This window comes from Meleagris gallopavo, chromosome 2 (genome assembly GCF_905368555.1).
Source record: "Meleagris gallopavo chromosome 2, MGAL_WU_HG_1.1, whole genome shotgun sequence".
NCBI lineage: Eukaryota > Metazoa > Chordata > Aves > Galliformes > Phasianidae > Meleagris > Meleagris gallopavo.
The window spans coordinates 31798627-31817078 of record NC_139405.1 but is presented as its reverse complement, the minus strand read 5'-3'; the positions used below and the strand labels follow the sequence as shown (position 1 = coordinate 31817078).

General features: G+C 39.0%; 1 protein-coding gene across 1 annotated transcript in view; it reads left to right on the top strand.

Moving 5' to 3' along the window:
- Positions 1 to 18452, top strand: part of CRIM1 (cysteine rich transmembrane BMP regulator 1) — a 164440-nt gene that overhangs the window by 3812 nt on the left and 142176 nt on the right. Inside the window, exon 2 of the mRNA XM_085219560.1 lies at positions 11322 to 11495. Within this exon, the coding sequence (XP_085075686.1) occupies positions 11322 to 11495 (174 nt within the window). The remainder of the gene's footprint in view (positions 1 to 11321; positions 11496 to 18452) is intronic.

The following is an 18452-nucleotide window of genomic DNA, read 5'->3' as shown; positions in this document are numbered from 1 at the left end:
CTGTCTTTCTGGACTATGGGAAAGCCTTGAGAAAAGCTCTGGTGTAGGGGTTCAGTTAGTCTGAAAGCATTTCTTGTGATGACTTTTCTTGTCTCTTTTTACACTTCCTCAATTTCTGGTGCTCTTGGATGAAGAGGCCTTGGTTGCTCTGCTAAGCTATTCTATAGCATGACAGAAGCATATGAAATAACACTGAAAATGAGCTGGAATTAGTGTGGAATAACTGTGTAATAAAAGCATGACTAGTTTTAATGATACATTTGAAATGAAGAGTTAGCAAAACTGCTAGTTTTACTGTACACTTAAGTTCCTTTAAGAATATACTTCCATATTAGACATCCTTATACAGGTTTGTTTTTTTATTAAAGAATCTTCAAACTTGCTAGATAGGTTGGCCGGAACTACTGAAATGATTGCTTGTAATTTCTGTACCCCTAGGCATGTTTGCTGTTCTAAGTGCCCTCTAGCTGATTCAAGAGCACTTGCTTAATTTAACTTCTTGCATAGTATTTAGTCAACCTGAATGTCATTTGACTGACAAGTATATTTTACAATAATTACTCCATCGGTATGTTTCAAAAAATGCCTGCCTCTTCCCATCCTTTCTTCGTACTGCCCCCACAAGAATCCTTAATCTCAGTGAATAAAATTTAGGGCAGCATGCAGAAAGGACCACGTGTTTCTGTTTTAATAAACTAAACACTTTGCGGAGGTGACCTATTAAACGTCTCATGACTTGCAAAACTGCTTTCATTTGAGAATTCATTTAATCTACAGGGAACATAAACATGGAAATGGTGAATTCAGAGTTTTGCCCAAGATGTTATGTGACAGATGTTCTATACAGCCTTGCAGAATTACATTTTGGCTCTTCAGTGTATATGAATATAATTTGGAAAATGACTAATGCTGACATAGAAAGCTTGTGTGTACGGAGAAACCAATATAAACTAAGATGTGAAGATAACTTTGTATAAAGGCTATCTAGATTAAATTCCACATAAGCATACAGATGATTAAAAGGTGGTCCCTGAGGGAATTATCTAAGCAGACTAGTTTTGCCATGTTTGCAGGATGCAAGCCTTCATGTATGAAGATGAATGGAAGAAGCAGTTCACACCTTTGCCAGAGGCAATATTCATTCTCCAGCAGCTTTCACTAGTTGTGCTAGGAACTTCTGAGTCTGCAAATCGTGTTGATGCCACATAGGTAATGAGAGTGTAGATCTTACAGCCAGAAAACAAGCAGAATTGGATATAGCTGGGGAGGAAGAAGGGCACAGGCTCACAGGCATGCTGGGATTCCCACATAGTGGCGAACTTCTGAAACTGTATTCTTTGTCTAGCCTGCATTGGTACTGATACTTTCCTTGCAACAAAGTGAACGTAGAGGTTGTACTACAGCATATGCTATCTCTTCTCTTCAGGCTTTTGTTTTTGTTTAGTGTGTTTGTTTCTCCTTCCAGAAAGGCTGTTCCTCAGAGTGGCTGAGGTTGGAGGGGACCTCTGGACCTCCCTCCCCACCCAGCCCGAGTAGGGCCACTCAGGGCAGCCTGTCTAGGACCTTGTCCAAGAAGCTTCTGAAGATCTCTGTGGATAAGGGCTCCTGCTGTGTTCCAGTTGGTGTCTATTGCTTCATATCCTGTCACTGAGCACCACTGAAAAGACCCTGGCTTTGACCTCTTTGCACCCTCTCTTCAGGGATTTCTGTATATTGATGAGATCCCCTCCAACCTCCTTCAGAGGAAGATACTCCAGTCTTTTTGTTATCTAGGTGGCCATTCACTGGGCTCTCTCTCACGTGTCCATGTCTCTCTTGCAGTGGTCAGCCCAGACCTGGTCACAGCACATCAGGTGTGGTCTCACCAGTGCTGGGCAGAGAAGGTTCACCTTCCTTGACTGCTGACAACTCTTCTCCAGTGAAGCCCAGGGCACCATCACCCTTAGCAGCAGAGAGAGGCTGCTGGTCAGCTTGGTGTCTGGATAATTGCCCTGATGGTATTACATGTGCTAGCACAGAATGTGCTGCTTTGATGGTGGAAAGAGCCAATCTTATATCTATCTCTAAGTTGGTATTCAGAAAAACCTTTTTGGTGCTAACTCAAAATCCAGGGAATTTTTGTAACTTTAGCAAAATGTTCTGTAATTCTGATGATTCTGTGTTAATATCTAAGGGCAAAAGTGACAAAAGTTCTGGAATATCAGCTTTCTTCTAATAGTGCAGGTTCTTCTGAATACAGACAGCTTTATTCAGTGGCGCTGTTCCAGTATTTATCTTAGAGAAAACGTTTTCTACTGTTGTCCACTCTGCTTCTGATGAGCAGTGTCAGCAAACTGCCCGTCAGCTGCTTGTTTGTGATGGAGTTGCAACATATGGCTGTACATGCTGGCTTCTGAATTATGTGGGCACAGAGTGCAACTTGGAAATACATTGGAAATTCAACCTCCTTTGGAAAACAGAAACAAAGGCTTGGCCCTTTCCTCTGGCTTCTTCCAGATTTTAGTGTTGGTTTTTATTTTTTTTTCTGTTGTTTTGTTTTTAGTTTTCTAGAGCTGAAGGAAAAATCTGCTAGGACAGCTGAAACGTTGCTGTCCATGCTCATTCTAATCAGCAGAGTACTGGCAGAGGCTCTGTCTGACAGATTAAGTCCTGGTACACTGCATAATGTTTTCAGTCAACTATTTACAAACAAGATGTGGTGCTGGTCACAAGATTAAAACAACTTATTTGCAAGTCTCTATTCCAGGTTCTTAAATGTCTAGGGGTAGGATCTTGCATCTTGAATTCTATTGTTTTAAGCCATCTTTTGGGCAGAAACTATTGGAAATATACCTAAGTCTTGTTGGAAGAACCCAAATAGTGAAACTTTACTGGCTTTATTTTGTTTGTGTGATTTTTTTTTTTTTTGTTTGTTTGTTTATTCTAGAGTAAAGGGAACCTGGAGGACTGAAATATAGTAGGCAAGAGAAAGCTTTGACTATTAAAATGGCAGGACAAGTCATGTGCTTCACTTTGCACTTCCATTTGTTTCTTTACTTTCCTCGTGGCTTCTCGTGGGGCTTCTGATAATGGAGTGGAAAGCTGGCTTGAGTAAATACTTTCTGTAATCTTTAGTGTGAAATAACTGCCTTGAGACACGTGGAGAGCTGTTGTGGTGAAAATCTTTTACTTTATTGGCAATGTAATCGCTTGAGATACAAGTTCTAGTTTGAACAGGATGAAGCAGGAGCTCAGATTTAAGACAAGCCTTATAAGTATGGTTTTTCTAACTATCTAAGTGTTATGGCATAGTTTCTCTAGCTTTAGCTAGTTTTATTAGGAACCTTATAAAGCCCTTTTGTGCTAACACACATTCCGCAGGAAGATTTGATCTTGAAGAGCAGACCCTTCTAAAAGGTGGAAAAACTGCCTTATCATAAAACTGTTAGTGTGCCTTACCACAAAACGTTCTGCCGGCTCTGGTCCCTGACTCATGATTTCATTGAAGGAATAAGTTGTGAGGTGGGAGAGGACTGCCGCCAGTACATAAGCACAAATTCACTTCAAGGCTAGCCTTTCCCTCTGCTGCTTTTCAAGGTCTGGGGCTGGGTTTCAAGCATTCTTTAGTGGTGATTAGTCATTTCTATTGTTCAGCTCCTCCAAAACATGAATTTCCTTTCCATCATTCTCTTTTCCTGTTCAAAGTGAAGCCAAAGCCTACTGGCAAGAATTATTTCCTTTTTCTTTTTTTCTTTTTTTCTTTTTTTAATTTTAGAAAATCTGTAGAATGTTTTCAGAGTCTCATACCATCTTAATGAATACCACTTATTGTAAATACTTCTGTGTGTAATAGTGCAGCGGAGTGATGGAGAATCAGAGCTTGGGTCTGGTTTGATAGAGAAGCTTTTGGCAAGTTCTTCCTTCCCAGGGGACAGAGCCTCAGGAAACAACTTCAAGTTACTTCTCTGTCACTTGAAATCCATTCTCTCCTCTTTCAAATGCAGGATTTGAAAAGACTCTATTAGATCTGATTTTAGACTTCCATTTTCAGACTGGTAATTGATGGTCTCTTTGATCTTTCTTTATATATCTTAAGAACATAACTGTCATGCTTTAGAAAGCCTGAAATAGTTGAGTAACATGCTACAGTTAAATGTAAATGATGGGAGTTGATTCAGTAAATCTCGTGTACTTAAGGATTATAGTAGATACAATGCTAATGTATTCGTCTTCAATAGTGCTACATTAGTGACTATTCCAGTGTGTGCCTTGCACTTTTGAGATGATGCAGTACCTCTGTAAAGCATAAAGGAGAATAGTATATAGTTCTGTTTTTTATTATTTATTTATTTATTTTAAATCTGACATTCAGTAGATGCCCAGACAAGAAGAGAAAGCAAAGAAAATGAAAGAGAAGATTTATGGCAGGCAAAAGTAATTGAACCTTGAAAGATGGAGAGCCAGCATGAGCGAACATGGGAGAAGGAGTCTTTTAAAGGGTTTTTCCTGATATTTCTAATTGTAGCAGTTTTGAGATCTTTCGCATGTGGGGGTAATCAGTGCTGCTATATTGAGGTACTGTGTAATTCAGAAATAAGGCTCCAAGTTGGTTTTTAGTGATTACATGCTTCTGGAAACAAATGTGTTAATCTGAGCAGTGTATTCTAATTGTAAGCCCTGTATCTCTATCACACTCCCTTATTACTCATCAGATTTGTCTGATTACAGCTTCCAGTTATTAAAAAAAAAAAAAGTCACTCTGTATTTGTGCACACTTATTTGTGAGTAAATCTGTATTCTGCAAACTGCTAGGATTTGGCATGGAAGAAGTCATGGAATGCTGCTTACTTGAGGCATATTTCTTGGGTTGTTTCCCAGACTGGACCTGTTGTTTAAGGACCTCTTACTCAACTTGTTACTCAAGTTGTTAATGCTTTAATCCTTTTCCCGACTTTATAAGCATGCTAAGACAGGACTTGGTAGTTCAGAAACATAGAGCTGTACTTGGATTGTTCGGAGGCTGAAAATATTTGCTTTGCAGAAAGCAAATCATTATGTGAATGATGGAAGAAAATGAAAAAAGGTTTGGAATGAATATGATCCTTCCCCTCCCATGTCTTCCTTATGTTATGAGTGCACACTTGGAAGAATTTAGAAAGCATTATGTCCAAGGTTTACTCTGGTCTGAGTAAATGCAGAACTATTTTAATGTCTGAAAACAGAGCTTGCCCAAATGAGTTGGAAAGAATGAAGAACTGTATGTAGATATAAATGATCTGAAAGAGTGACTTTTAAGCTATTGTTAGCAGACTGCTTTGAGCCTTTGAACTGCTTCTAGGCATGAGTGTGAAAGACAGTTGAATTGGCTGTACAACAGCAGTCCAGTATAAACTCAGGACTGCTAAAAAGAGTGGTCTTTTCCTTTTCTTGCTCCTACCTGACCATGCCAGCACAATGAGGTGGTGGAAATTGCAGCTAAACTCAGATCAGTCGGGATGAAAAACAACCATTTAATTTTGGGCTGCTTTTCAGCTGGACCGTTTCTAAAAGCTCAAGAATGTAAAACCTAAATAAATTTGTTTGTGTGTGTGTCCCAGAAGTGAAATAGTAGATAATACATACTGGGGTTTGAGAGGCTCTAATTGTTTTATTTGGATTTTGTCAATTTTACTTGTGACTTAAGCCAAATGGAGATGTATACAGAAATGGTTATAGATCAGTTCACTTTTTTTTTCCTCATATTATCCATGTTTCTTAGAAGTATGCATGAAAGAGCTTTTGCATGAAAAGAAAACCACAGAGGCAGTTAAAGAGAGCACACAGGAAAATGCGTGCTGCACACTGCTTGTGAGTCGTCCCAGGTTTCAGAATCATTAGCGTGTACAAACTTATTTTTTTGGAGTAGTCCACAGGACTTTGTAGGAGTGAGGATTCATGGTTCACAGATACTAGACTTTGTTCAAGATGTGGTTTTGTATCTGACCTGTAAAGGAGTGAGCATGCTGTGATGGACTGCCATGTATGTGCATCAAACAGAGCATTAAATGCTTTTACCTCAAGTAACTTATGTTTCAAATCAAAATAAGACACTGGATTTGGGCCTTCTAGTTCATGCAAGTGCTTTCATGTGATGATATGATTTATTCCAAGGAATTTTGTTCTGCCTACACTGGTGTGACTTATGAGGATTTATTCTAACTGATAAGTAGGGAATCGCTTAACAGAACCTTTAACTTCTGCTTCTGTTCTTGGAAGTACAAAATCAACTAGGGAAAGGAGTCTTATGCTTGCATAGATTTACTAAATTACAGTAAGCTTTTTTTTTTTTTTTTTACACATTTGCTACTGCATTGATGGAAACTGTTTTCTAAACTGAAATGTGTGAAAAGCAGTCTGCTAAGAGATGCTTAAGCTAACACTGGGTTTATGTTATTCCTGTATGGATGTGACTTTTTAGTATTCGCTTGCAGTAATGAAAAATACCTTGGTTCGTGAGTAATTACGTTAGATGTTGCCTGCAAGTATTTCTTGGGGATTTCTCTTCTCTTCTATCCTTTTAAAGACTATTGAGCTCATTTTTGAGGGGTGTGGTATTGATGACTTAAGTACACCTAGGACTGGGCCAGGCACTTTGTGTGTATGCTTTTCTGCTTCCTCCTGAAAATCCGTGAGAGTTGGCAGATATCAAACATCTGTAATGGAAATCAGATAATACTGTGGATAGTTCCAGGACTTCTGATGCATCTGCATCAAAATGGTCATTTGTGAGTAGGGAACTGTTCTGCTTTCCACTTCACTCATAGGTGAGTCTCTTCTCACCTGGGGCAAGCAGCTGTTGCATAACAGGGTCTCTGCTGCTTGCAGCTTCTGTTCTCTGAAAAATTGCTGAAATGCTATAGGGCAAAAAATCACAAATACCATGAACAGGATTGTTTGAAAAGCAAAAAGTGTACTGTTACTGTAATCTCTATGCCCCATCTATTTGCACTGACCTGATTTCCAGAGTCTGGTGGGAGAGAGCAGCTCAGGGAGCTGAGCATTAGAGGCCCAGCAGACATCAGTACAGGTGGCTGTGCCCTTGTGGGGGTCTGGGCTCCTGATCTACAAATGGGCAGACGATGAGATCCTGTGTTTCAGAAACAGGGAATGATTCACCAAACAATTAGAGCAATTCTTTTTCTTAAGACCATTAAACAGTCTGATTTGGATGAAGCTGTGGTACAGAATTTGGCATGCTGAATTTTAAAGCACAGCTACTGCCTCTTTTGTTCTTGTTACGTGGATTACTGCTGTGATTTGTAACATACAAATTGTCCAAGCTGTATTCCGGCTTCTCAAAAACAGGATATATTATTGTTCTCAAAATTCCCAGTGTTTTTTTTTTTTCTCTGTGCATGCCTGGCTTCATAATCATGCAAGCATCCCAAGAACTACTGCATCTGCACCTTCCTTTGAAAGAATTTCAGTAGTTTCTCTTTGTGAACTTCTGTGCTTCTTTTGACTTTTATTGATACGCTTGCTCTGTGGGATGATTGGTCAACTTAATAAATTACTTCCTGGAGTTAACAACTATTCTTCCGTGGCTATTTTTATGGAGTAAAACAGCCATGAGATTCCCATGGATGCTCTCTCCTTCATGTCTAAAATTGACTTGGTTGTTTATTCGGTGTTCTCTGTCAGAAAGGTATTCTGCTGACTTTTAACAAATAATAAGTAGCTGGATATAGAGGGAGAAACATGCTGGTGAGAATCTGCTGTGATGCTCTCTCTAGATCATCTGCAGTACTTAGCTTTAATTGTTTAGCTTAGCTTTAAACCTCTTCGCAGTTTCCAGGTATTGGTTGTGTGGAGGTGTGGGATTTTTTTGTTGTTGTTGTTTTTTGTTTATTTGTTTTTCCCCAAACAGACAGTTAACTGATATTCTGCACATCTCTCTGAGCAGAAAGTATTTACACATCAGCTTCAGCGTGTGTATTTGCTATCAATTTTTAGGCTTTGTTCAGTGTCAGACTGCTGAATGACAAAACAGTTCATGTTTGGCTGCAGTCTGCTGTGCTGAAGGGCAGCTTCTGATGCTCACTCTAAGGTGTAGCTTACAAAGTATCTGGGACTAAGAATTGCTTAACAGGAATCTATTAACCCTGCAAGTCTTCATTTCTTCTTGTCAGTGGAACTGTGTAGGGAGGGGACACGAGTCAGCTGAGGACATATGTTCCTTCTGAACAATGCATAAGTGTAGATAAGAACTAATGCTTCCCTCGCTGTCAACAGTGCCTGGGTCAGCAGGTTTGGCTGATGGCATGGCTACTGCTCAGTGCCTGGTCCAAAAGCAGCTGCTGCACTCTGGAGTCAGCTGAGTGCCCAGCCTGTTCAGCACACCTACTTGTTTGACTGTGGTACCCAAACATGTCTGGATCTCTGCTTTCCACATGCTCCCAGGGTCGGATCTGGAGTGATGTGTTCTGAACAGAAACATGGCAGCAAAACCATGTGTGTCACTGCACGTGTTGCCATGCAGGTTGTTCACTTAGACAATGCCATGTTTGCCCCTTCTCTCATTAAAATAGAGGAGTGTCTGCAGGGATTCTCTTGTCAGTATGGGTAGGTTATTTTGTCATTTACTTCTCCAAAATAACTCTGTTTCAGCATGAAAAGTTCTAAATCTTGCAAGCAGGGGATGTTTGTAAACTGTATACTTCAATCCCTGTCTTATTTTTAAACAAACCTGAGCAACAGCAATGCTTTGTAGCTGGAAGATGTTTCGGCTTTTTTAAAGTGTTTCTTAGCAGGATCTCTGTTGAAAACTTGTTTGTTGATAGTATATAAATCTGGGGTGAACTACTAGAAACTGCAAGGTGAAAGCTGCTGTTAAATGTAGATTGATGTAGAGTTTGAAAATAGTTTTAGAATCATTGAATCTTTAGAGTTGGAAGAGACCTCTGAAGGTCATTTAGTCCAACTCCCATGCAATGAACAAGGCACCACAGACTGCCCAGGGCCTGATCCAGCCTTGCTTTGAAAGTCTTCAGGGATGGGGCATCAACCATGTCTCTGGTCAGCCTCTTCCAGCGCCTTACCATCCTCACTGTAAAAGAGTTTTTGTTTTTGTTTTTTTTTCTCCCATATATCTAACCTAAATCTACCCTCTTTGAGCTTGAAACCATTTCCCCTTTTTCTGTCACCACAGATCCTGCTACCGAGTGTCCCCTTCTTTTCTGTAGTTTCCCTTTAGATATTGAAAGGCTGCTCTCAGGTCACACTGGGGCCTTCTCTTCTCTTAGGCTGAACAGCACCAGCTCTCTCAGCCTGTCCTTGTAGGAGAAGTTGTTCCATCCCATGGATCATTTTTGTGGCCCTTCTCTGGACATGCTCGAACAGCTCTATGTCTCTCCTTTACTGAGGACTCCGTATCTGGATGCGGTAATCCAGGTGAGCCCTCACCGGTGCATAGTAGAGTGGGAGGAACCCCTCTTGGAATCTGCTGGACAAACTTCTTTTGATGCAGCCCAGGATACAGTTGATTTTCTGGGCTGTGAGGGCATGTTGCTGGCTCATGTCCAGCTTCCCATCCACCAGTACTCCCAGGTCTTTTTTGGTAGGGCTGTGCTCAATCCTCTCATCCCCCAGCTTCTATTGGTAGTGAGGGTTGCATCCACCCACATGCAAGACCTTGCATTTGGACTTGTTGAATCCCATGAGGTTCACCTGGGTCCACTGCTCAAGCCTGCCTAGCTCCCTCTGGATGGCATCCTGTCTTGTATGTTGACTGCGCTCCACAGTTTGGTGTCATTAGCAAGCCTGCTGAGTGTGTCGTTGATGAAGATATGAAGCAGTATCAGTCCCACCATTGACACCTGGGGGTCACCATTCAATGTCTGGATGGAGATTGGTGAGTCATTAACTACCACTCTCTGGACTTTGTCCTGGAGCCAGTTCTTTGTCCATTGAACAGTCTTTCCATCAAATCCATGTCTTTCCAATTTGGAGAGAAGGATGTTGTGGGATACTGTGTCAAAGGCCTTACTGAAGTTGAGATAAATGGCATTAGTGGATCTTTCCTTTTCCATTGTTGCAGTGACACCATCATAGAAGGCCACATGGTTGATCAAGCAGGATTTGTCTTTGGTGAAGCCATGCTGGTTCTCCTATATCAGCTCCCTGCCTTCCATATGCCTTAATGTAGCTTTTAGGAGGACTTGCTCCTTGATCTTCCCTAACACAGAGGTGAGACTGATAGGCTAGTATTTCCTGAGATCGTCCTTTTTAAAAATGGGTGTGATGTTACCTTTTTTCCAGTTACCAGGGACTTCATCTGATTGCCATGACTTTTCAAATATCATTGAGAGTGTCTTGGCAACTACATTAGCTAATCCCCTCAGGACTGTGGGATGCATCTAGAAGTCAGCAGAGAATTTTTATAACTATTTTATAGTACTTGATTTGGTAGACTGGACAGGTCGGAAAATGATCTAGCATGCAACAGCTAAAAATATTTCATGCCTGGAAGTATATGTCTTGCTTAAGTTTTTTAGTCTGTTGGATGTTGCTGTATTTACCGTTGATCCAAGGAGCTGAGATTTTGTGGAACCTGCAGTCACAGCAGAATTGTGGATAGACTGAACTCCATTTTGGAGAAGGGAAAATAGTCTCACTGCATGTAACCAGGGAAGTAATGAACAATTGTACAGTAGAAGCATGAGAATTAACAGATACATCGGACTCATTAGAAAGAGCAAAGAGATGCACTCCCCTTTCACTTGACAGCAAGGAGCAGAATGTGCTTGAACATTCTCCTGGAATGATAATGGTTGTTCAGGGGTCCTGGGAAACTCGCTTTTGGTCATATTACAAAATCAAAGGCCTGACATCTTGTAATATTTTTGAAATAAGAAGTCATCTCTATGGAGTGAATTCTGTATGATGTATTTTTAAAACGTGTTTAATTATGCTCTCTTTCTAACTTAGTATTGCCTTTTCTAACAGCTGAAGGTTCTCTCCAACATTCTCACTTCCATGATAAATATAACTTCAAGTATCTGTAGAAGTTATTTTATTTACAATAGCACTCATTTGTACTACAGCTATGCTTTTCCCCGAGATGTGACAGTTTTTCATGCAGATTGAAGTAAACAATGCCAGTAACTGGGGCAAAATAGGCAGTAGAACAGCTGTGAAGCACAATATTTGGCAAATCTTATCGTTTAGATTAATCCATTCTTTTGGAGTCTTATCTTGTTTAGCTCAATATTAAATTTGAAATAAATTGCACCTGACTCCAAAGCAACTGAATTTATATACTGTAACTGAAATCAATAGTAAGTTTCTCTGCTTGTTTATTTTAGATGAGAACTGGGATGATGACCAGCTCCTTGGATTTGAGCCATGCAATGAAAACCTTATAACAGGTTGTAACATAATCAACGGGAAATGCGAATGTGACACTATTCGGACCTGTAATAATCCATTTGAATTTCCAAGTCGGGATACTTGCCTGTCAGCCTTGAAAAGGATTGAAGGTAAGGAGTCATCATCAGTAATTCTGAGTTAATCGTTTCACGTGTTTGATTGAAAGCTGGAATCAGGTTAATATTCTTTTTTTAGGATGACTTTGGTAGTTTCAGATAGCTGTGGCCTTCTATTTTTCAGAAGGCAATTATTTGCTTTTCAGAAGGAGACAACTTAGTAATCTTGGCCTTCCAAATGCTTAAATTTAAGAATGAAGAAACTAATGATTTGTGCTTTGTGTGTCATGACGGTTTCAATCTTAAAACCTGTGAACATTCTGTACATGAGTGTATGGTTTGTGGTAGCTACCTTTCTGGATTTTTGGCTGTTAGGCAGTGTGCAAAAACTTTTTAGAAGAATTGATGAGTGCTGGAGATCTTAATAGCAAAGGTGTAAAACAAGAAGTAGAAGTTGTTGATTACAGTTGCATTTTTGTGTATGCATTAATTGCTATTTTCTTTAGAATTACGTAATGTAGCATTACTTTATTGCTAGTACTCCTCTGTTTTGTGTTCCTTTCAAGTTGTATTAGGTTGCGCGTGTTAATGCTGCTGTACACGTACATGATGTGTGATTGTTGTTGAACTGAAAGCGAGATGGTTCAGACATGTCCAGTTGTAATACAGTTCACGTGATGTATTTTTAGGACTGTTTTATCCAAGGCTTGATCTCAGGTCCTTTCTGTAATGCTGTAATTATTATCTATTTCCCAGTGTGTCTGGGAACATGCAAAAGCTGATTGGTGGTATGAACCTGCTTAGTGAGTCTGTTTTAAAGTGAAGCTTAACATCACATGCAAAAGTGTATTTATAAGGATAATAGTCATATTTAAAGATGCTATCTTTTGAGTTAAGGCAATGTGATCTGATGTCATTGCTTTCCTTATGTGACAAGATGATCTTGTAACAAAAACATAGCAGGCAGAAACATATTCATTATCATCATTTGTGCTGTTGATCCCTGAAGGGGTACAAATGCTTTTGTTTGTTTGGTTAGTGGCTTTTTGTTTGTTTTTGTAGAGAAATAGGAGAAGCACAAGTAGTGTAGGCCTTCTATCCTTGCTGAAGTAGTGGGCAGTAGCATATGTGTTCCTAAGTAATCTTACTGGCTGGTTTCTTTTTTACTTGTCAATGTGTGATTAATTTTGTAGTAGTTCATCAGAACCTCTTCTAGCATAACTCATTGTGCGTTTAACTGGCTAAGAGAATCTGTTGGAGATGTCTTTTTGCAGAGTGTGAAGAAATTGATTTATTTTGTAAATTGGCATAGAAAAAGCAGGTTGATTCTTTGAGTAGCTTGCTCTCAGAAACCTCTTGTTTTAGCCAATTTCCCATTTCTAAAAAGAATGCTGGACTTGGCAAGTGTGCTGCAGTACCACCAAAACACCAAAAATTTTGCAGATATAACTTGAGTGTTGTAATGGTTCAGCTTTTGCATAAGAAGGTGAATTTGCATTTACTTCCTCACTGTCAAACCCCTATCATTGGGAATTGCTTGAAGTTAAAGCCATCTGTATTCCCCCGTAGATGGGAAGAAATCATCATTCAGCAAGTATTAGTAATAGGACAGTAAAATAAAGGCAATTCCAATGAATATATTTGTGTTGAAATAATACTTCGCTTCTCACAAAAATACATTTGGCAGATACAAATGTTAGTGCTACAGCAAGCTGTCTCAGAAGTGGCTAAAATAAAAAGGCAGACTACTGATTTTAACTTGCTTTTCACAGTTCAGATTCTTTTCATTTTCTTTGATAAATTTCCAGTGGATTTCAATTAAGTTAATTCCTATAATGTCAAAACGTACTGCTCCAAGCATGGAAGCTTGCTTTTTTTAACTACCATTTTAAATAATATTTTCACTCAAACTTAACATAATTTGGACAGGAAGAAGATCTTTTCCTACGCATTGACACTAACTTATATACTTTGTGGTTTTTTTCCTTCAAAGTATAGCATTAATTTGTCTGCATACGATAGTCATAATCAGTCAAATCTGCCTACTGTGCTCCGCGCTGTTAATGTGTTATCCTTTTTCCCTAAATATGTGCAACAAGGAGATACTACGTAGTGTTCATGGGAGTAGAGTTCTTAAGCTACAATTAAAGATTGAATGCTTACTGCTTATGGATGTTTTTTCTTTAAATGCGTTACTTATTTCTTATTTCGGTGATTAAATGAATGCTTTGTCTTGTTTGTAAGCTAATGGAAAGGAAGAATAACTCTTTTAACTCGCTTGTACTTACCACATGCATTTTTGGTAAGCAAGGCAAGTCTATTGAATGAAATGGGGTAGACATCTTGATGTGTCAGAGTGTTTGCTGTCTGCGTATTCCAAGCTTTCAAAGTTCATGGTCTAATAGTTGAATTCAGCCATTTGGAAAGTCAACCTGAAGCATGGTTTAGGTTGTGTGCAAACCTGAGAGCTCTGAGCATGTTAAAATTGAGAAACCTCAGTTCCTTCAAGGCAAGCTGAGCCTTAAACTGTAGGATAATGTAAAAATGAATGGTTCATAAGATCTGTTATGTATGTCCAACTAAGATTTTCTTGAAGTTTAAAGCACTAATGTATACTTCTGTATTTTGGCTTGTCTGCTGAAGATAATAACAGGAAGAAATGAAACTGGTCATTCAGGTGTTGAAATACCGTGATTAACAATCTGCCACAAAAAAAATGGGACTAAGTATTTGAAGTCTAACTTTCTTCTCTTCACCATACCTCCTACAGACCATTAAAGATAGTGTGATTTAAAAACTCACAAGTCAAGTACTTGAATGATGGATATACCATAATCACAGTTCCTGAAGAAAGCTCACGGAAGAAAAGTGCTAAAAGTAGAAACTAGCTGCTTCCATTTTCTTTCTGCTCTGTTGAGGATAGTTACTTGGCAATTAAGAATGGTTTGTGTTGCACATCCCATCTAGACAAACTCTGGTTCAAGTAACTGCATTAATTTAGTCTTAACTGTGCAATTTAAATCTTGGACTGTATTAACTTGTTTAATAGAGGTCCTTTCTTTCAACTTCCTGAACAGCTGATGTAAGGGCATCACAGAGGCCAGTGGTGTGCAGTGTGATTTGCATGTTCTTACTGAAATTAGTTGTATGACTTTTTTCCTTTTTTTTTTTTCCTTTATTTTTATTTTTGCATTAATATGTTATTTTTTGGAAGAAAAAATGGAGGGTGAAGTTAGGCTGTTCCAATGGCACTACATGTACATGGATCCATGCACAGGAGATACTGAGGCCAATGCACCATTAGTTGTAGTTGCCAGTTCTGTCAACCTGTACAGTTAATCAAAAGGCAACATTGCCTGTATATATTGAATCTATTTCATAAATATTGTCAGTCAACTAACAAACAATGAGCCAAAATCAGGAGTCCCATTTCCAGATATGAAAAGTCATGTGCTAGAGGTCAGGACTTTGCCAAGTACTTTGATTTCCTGTCTTTTGTATTTGCATTCTTCCATTCAAGTGTTCCTCTTGTCATTTTATTTTATTATTATTTTTAAGCTAGTTTGTCTTAAGCTTTTTAGCTAGTATGGTCTTCCCTTCTGGGCTTACTGTCAGTTGTATCTTGAATATTCAACTAACTCAAAGTTTTTTCACTTGCTTCACGTAAGATCTTTTTTCTCCTTCCAGTTTGTCTTTGTCTGCCTTCCTCGTTTTTTCTTCTGCCTTCACCTTGCCATGCCTTCTCTTTTCTTTTTCCTTGCCTACCTACTTCATCTGGCTTACTCCCCAGTTCACTCAAGGTTGTCGTGCTTGACTGATGTGATTTATGCATCTGTCCTTCCTTCCCTAAGTCAGGCTGCATGGGCTTCAACCTCATGTTGCTTAACGTTAATGACAGGGTCAGAAAGTGATGTTCTTTATTCTGCGTCCCTAGGACTTGCTCTGTCCTGCACTGAAGGAGCATTTCCCAAGTATATGTATGTAACTTTAGTAGGGGCGATGATGTTCAGATGCAAGAACATCCTGAGAGGATACTCTAGGTTCTCAATAATACAGGTACTGAAGAAAGGTGTCCCCGCTCTGTGCCTTTGTTTTTCTGAAAAACAGTAGCATTGAATATATCTGAAAGAACTGGTTTTGTAGTTGAACTTGGTAGATAATTTCTAGCTGATCTTAGTGTAGGCATACTGCAACTGTTCAAAGATTTGATACTTTCTCTTCAAGTAACATGTAACAGAAAGTGCATTTGTGCCACAGAGGTCTCCCAACCTTGTTTCAGGCTTAAAGTGCCTCCTTTTCTGTATGGACAGCCAGCGACCTTCCATATGAAAGGCTTGATAGAAGTCATGAACCATTCTATTGTGAGGAGGTCGACATATTTTGAGCTAGAAAGGAACTGTCTGGGAAAGCTATCACATAACTAAATAATAGTAGATCCACGTTGCATCGTGTTTTTCCTTGCTTTATTATTTTTAGGGCTTTTTTTCCTGATGGTTATTTTCTTGACTAGTGCCTGTTCTGATGTGGTTCAGGAAATCCTGTGTTCTTGGGTGTACAAGGCTTGTTTCTATTCAAGAGATTGCTAATGATGGCAGTTCAATTGAACTAGGACCACTGAGGTGGACTGTGGATAATATGGCTTGAGAATGGAAAGTACTGAGATGCCATCTGTCTGCTGAGTCACAGGCAGAAGTCTAATAAATTGCATGTACATGTACTTGCAGCCGCAATCTGCTAAAATTTAAATGTAGGCAGTAGTGCAGAAGAATCAGATCTTTAGATTTTATGTGAGAGACTGGAGATTGTGGGTGAAGAGTGAAAGAGGAGGTAATTTTATTCTTCAGGATTGCAGGGTATCTGTATGTGTTGCAGCATTGAAAGCTTGCTGTTTAGCGCCAGTGAAATAATCTTGAAACTTTTTCTTAAACCTTGAAGAGCCACTGGAAAGTCATTACCTGGAGTGATCTGGTCTCAGTAATTTCTAAGACTGTCTCAGTTCTGAGACTTGTTTTTCTTTCTCTATGCCAGGCTCTGGCAGGAATTTAAATAGTCTAGGAAAGCTATAAAGAACAGAAACCTGAGGATATTCTTGAGTCTGTTCCTGTTCTCCCACAAGCAGTTCAGGATCTGCATTCTTGTGAGCTAGCCATGGAAAGGGAGCATGCCTTGCTGCTTTCCCTCATCAAGGGAGATGGTGGCAATTCTTGCTCTCTAAAAAATGTTTGCTTCTGAAGTAGTTATTTCCCCCTCCTCTAGGAAGTGTAGGGGGCCAAAAGTCATGGATCAAAGTCATGTAGTCTTGCAATGATGCTCTAGACTCAGATCTTTCACCTGGGTTTACTGAAGATGTCAGTCTGCCCATTACCTCAAAGATGAGAAACTTCCTGATGCTAGCCTGCTTATTCAAAATTGTTTGGCAGCAGTGATTGTGTCATGGTAGTACCTAGATTTATCCAAAGACAGAGGTACTCTTGAGTTCTAGAGAGCATAAATGCCATTTGTGTTAGCAAAGGTAGTGATTTTTTTTTTATTATTTTTTTTTTCAGTTATGTCAGTGTTAACTTGAACTTTGAGAGCAGAAAAAAATCATATGTTTTTGCACTATTGGTAGAGTATGAAGTGAGAAATTTTTACGTGAAAAAGTTAAACCCAATCTTTTTACAAACTATATGGCGGATAAAACTTGTGTGGTCTTCTGAAGGAAAATGTGATTAATATTTTCAGTAAAAGAATACCTTCTCTTGCATCTCTGCATGTAAAATCTTCTGTTATTACTGAAACTCTTATTTTAAAAGTTTCTTCTCAGTTACTTGGCTCAGTGCCTTCCCAAGGCATTCTCTGCTGTCCTTCGTAGGTGAAAGGAGAAAGCTTTTAAGTTGCTGGTATCTTTTTTTTAAGCAACATACTCCTTGCATTTCATTATTTTTTGCATGTAACTGAATAACTTTATACCGGCAAATGTTGCAATACCTGTCAGACCAGTCTTGAAATAACAAATATGAGAAGGTAATTTTATCCTAAATGCTTGTTTGGTTCTTAAGTGTGATTTTGTGTTAAACTTCGCTTTTGTGGTCTTCATAGCTGGTGGTTACCTTTAAAAAACAGAATAGAGTAAATCCAGCTTTTTTGCTGAACTACTAGGCACGGAGGGGAGTGAAATACTTTCAGATGTGTTTAATCTGATACACTTTCCACTCCTCTCGCATAACAATTAATGTATGTTTTTACTCAAATAACTGAACTTTGAAGGTTGGCATGTATTTGCAATAAGGAATGTGATTGCGGCAAAGGTCCAAATTTTACCTTTGAATGTGCTTACGAGAGCCAAGTAAACGCATCCAAAGGCAAAATTTCATGTAAAAAGTAAAGGAAAATTGCAGCATAGCTTTTATTTTTCCTCCCCTGAATACATGGATATAGAAGGAACAAATGTTTGATATGGAAATAATGCAAATTAAGAATACTGACATAAATTTCCTCCTTTCCCCTGGAGGGGATTGAAACTGGATGGGGGATAGAAGTGAAAACTAACTCATGAAGGATCTTATGAAAGTGAGACATCTGGCAGTGAGTTGACTTAACAGCATAACTGAAGAGTGTTAAATTTGCAGGACTTCACCATTCTTGATTCTGACTCCTCAGAGAACTGCTCCCAGATGAAGCATGATCTTTTTCTAATTTATTTGCTTGTCCTATTTCTAACAATTTGTCACATAGTGAATATCTGTTCTGTGAAATTTCAAATTAACATTAAGAATCCCTTCTGGAAGATTCACAGACATATCAAAAGCAGAAACTGACTTTCATATTTCTGTATTTGTCTGGATTCTTATAACTTAATTAAGCCCAATTTTGGATAATGCTGTGCTTAGTAGTGAGGAAAAGTGGTATTGCAGAAACTCTTAGTAAAGGAGACTGAAGAAACAATGTCCTGGGCAGCTTATTTAAAAACAAGAACAAAAGCATAGTGGTGTTAGAATTGTGGAAGTGGCTCATTGTAAATGTAAATTG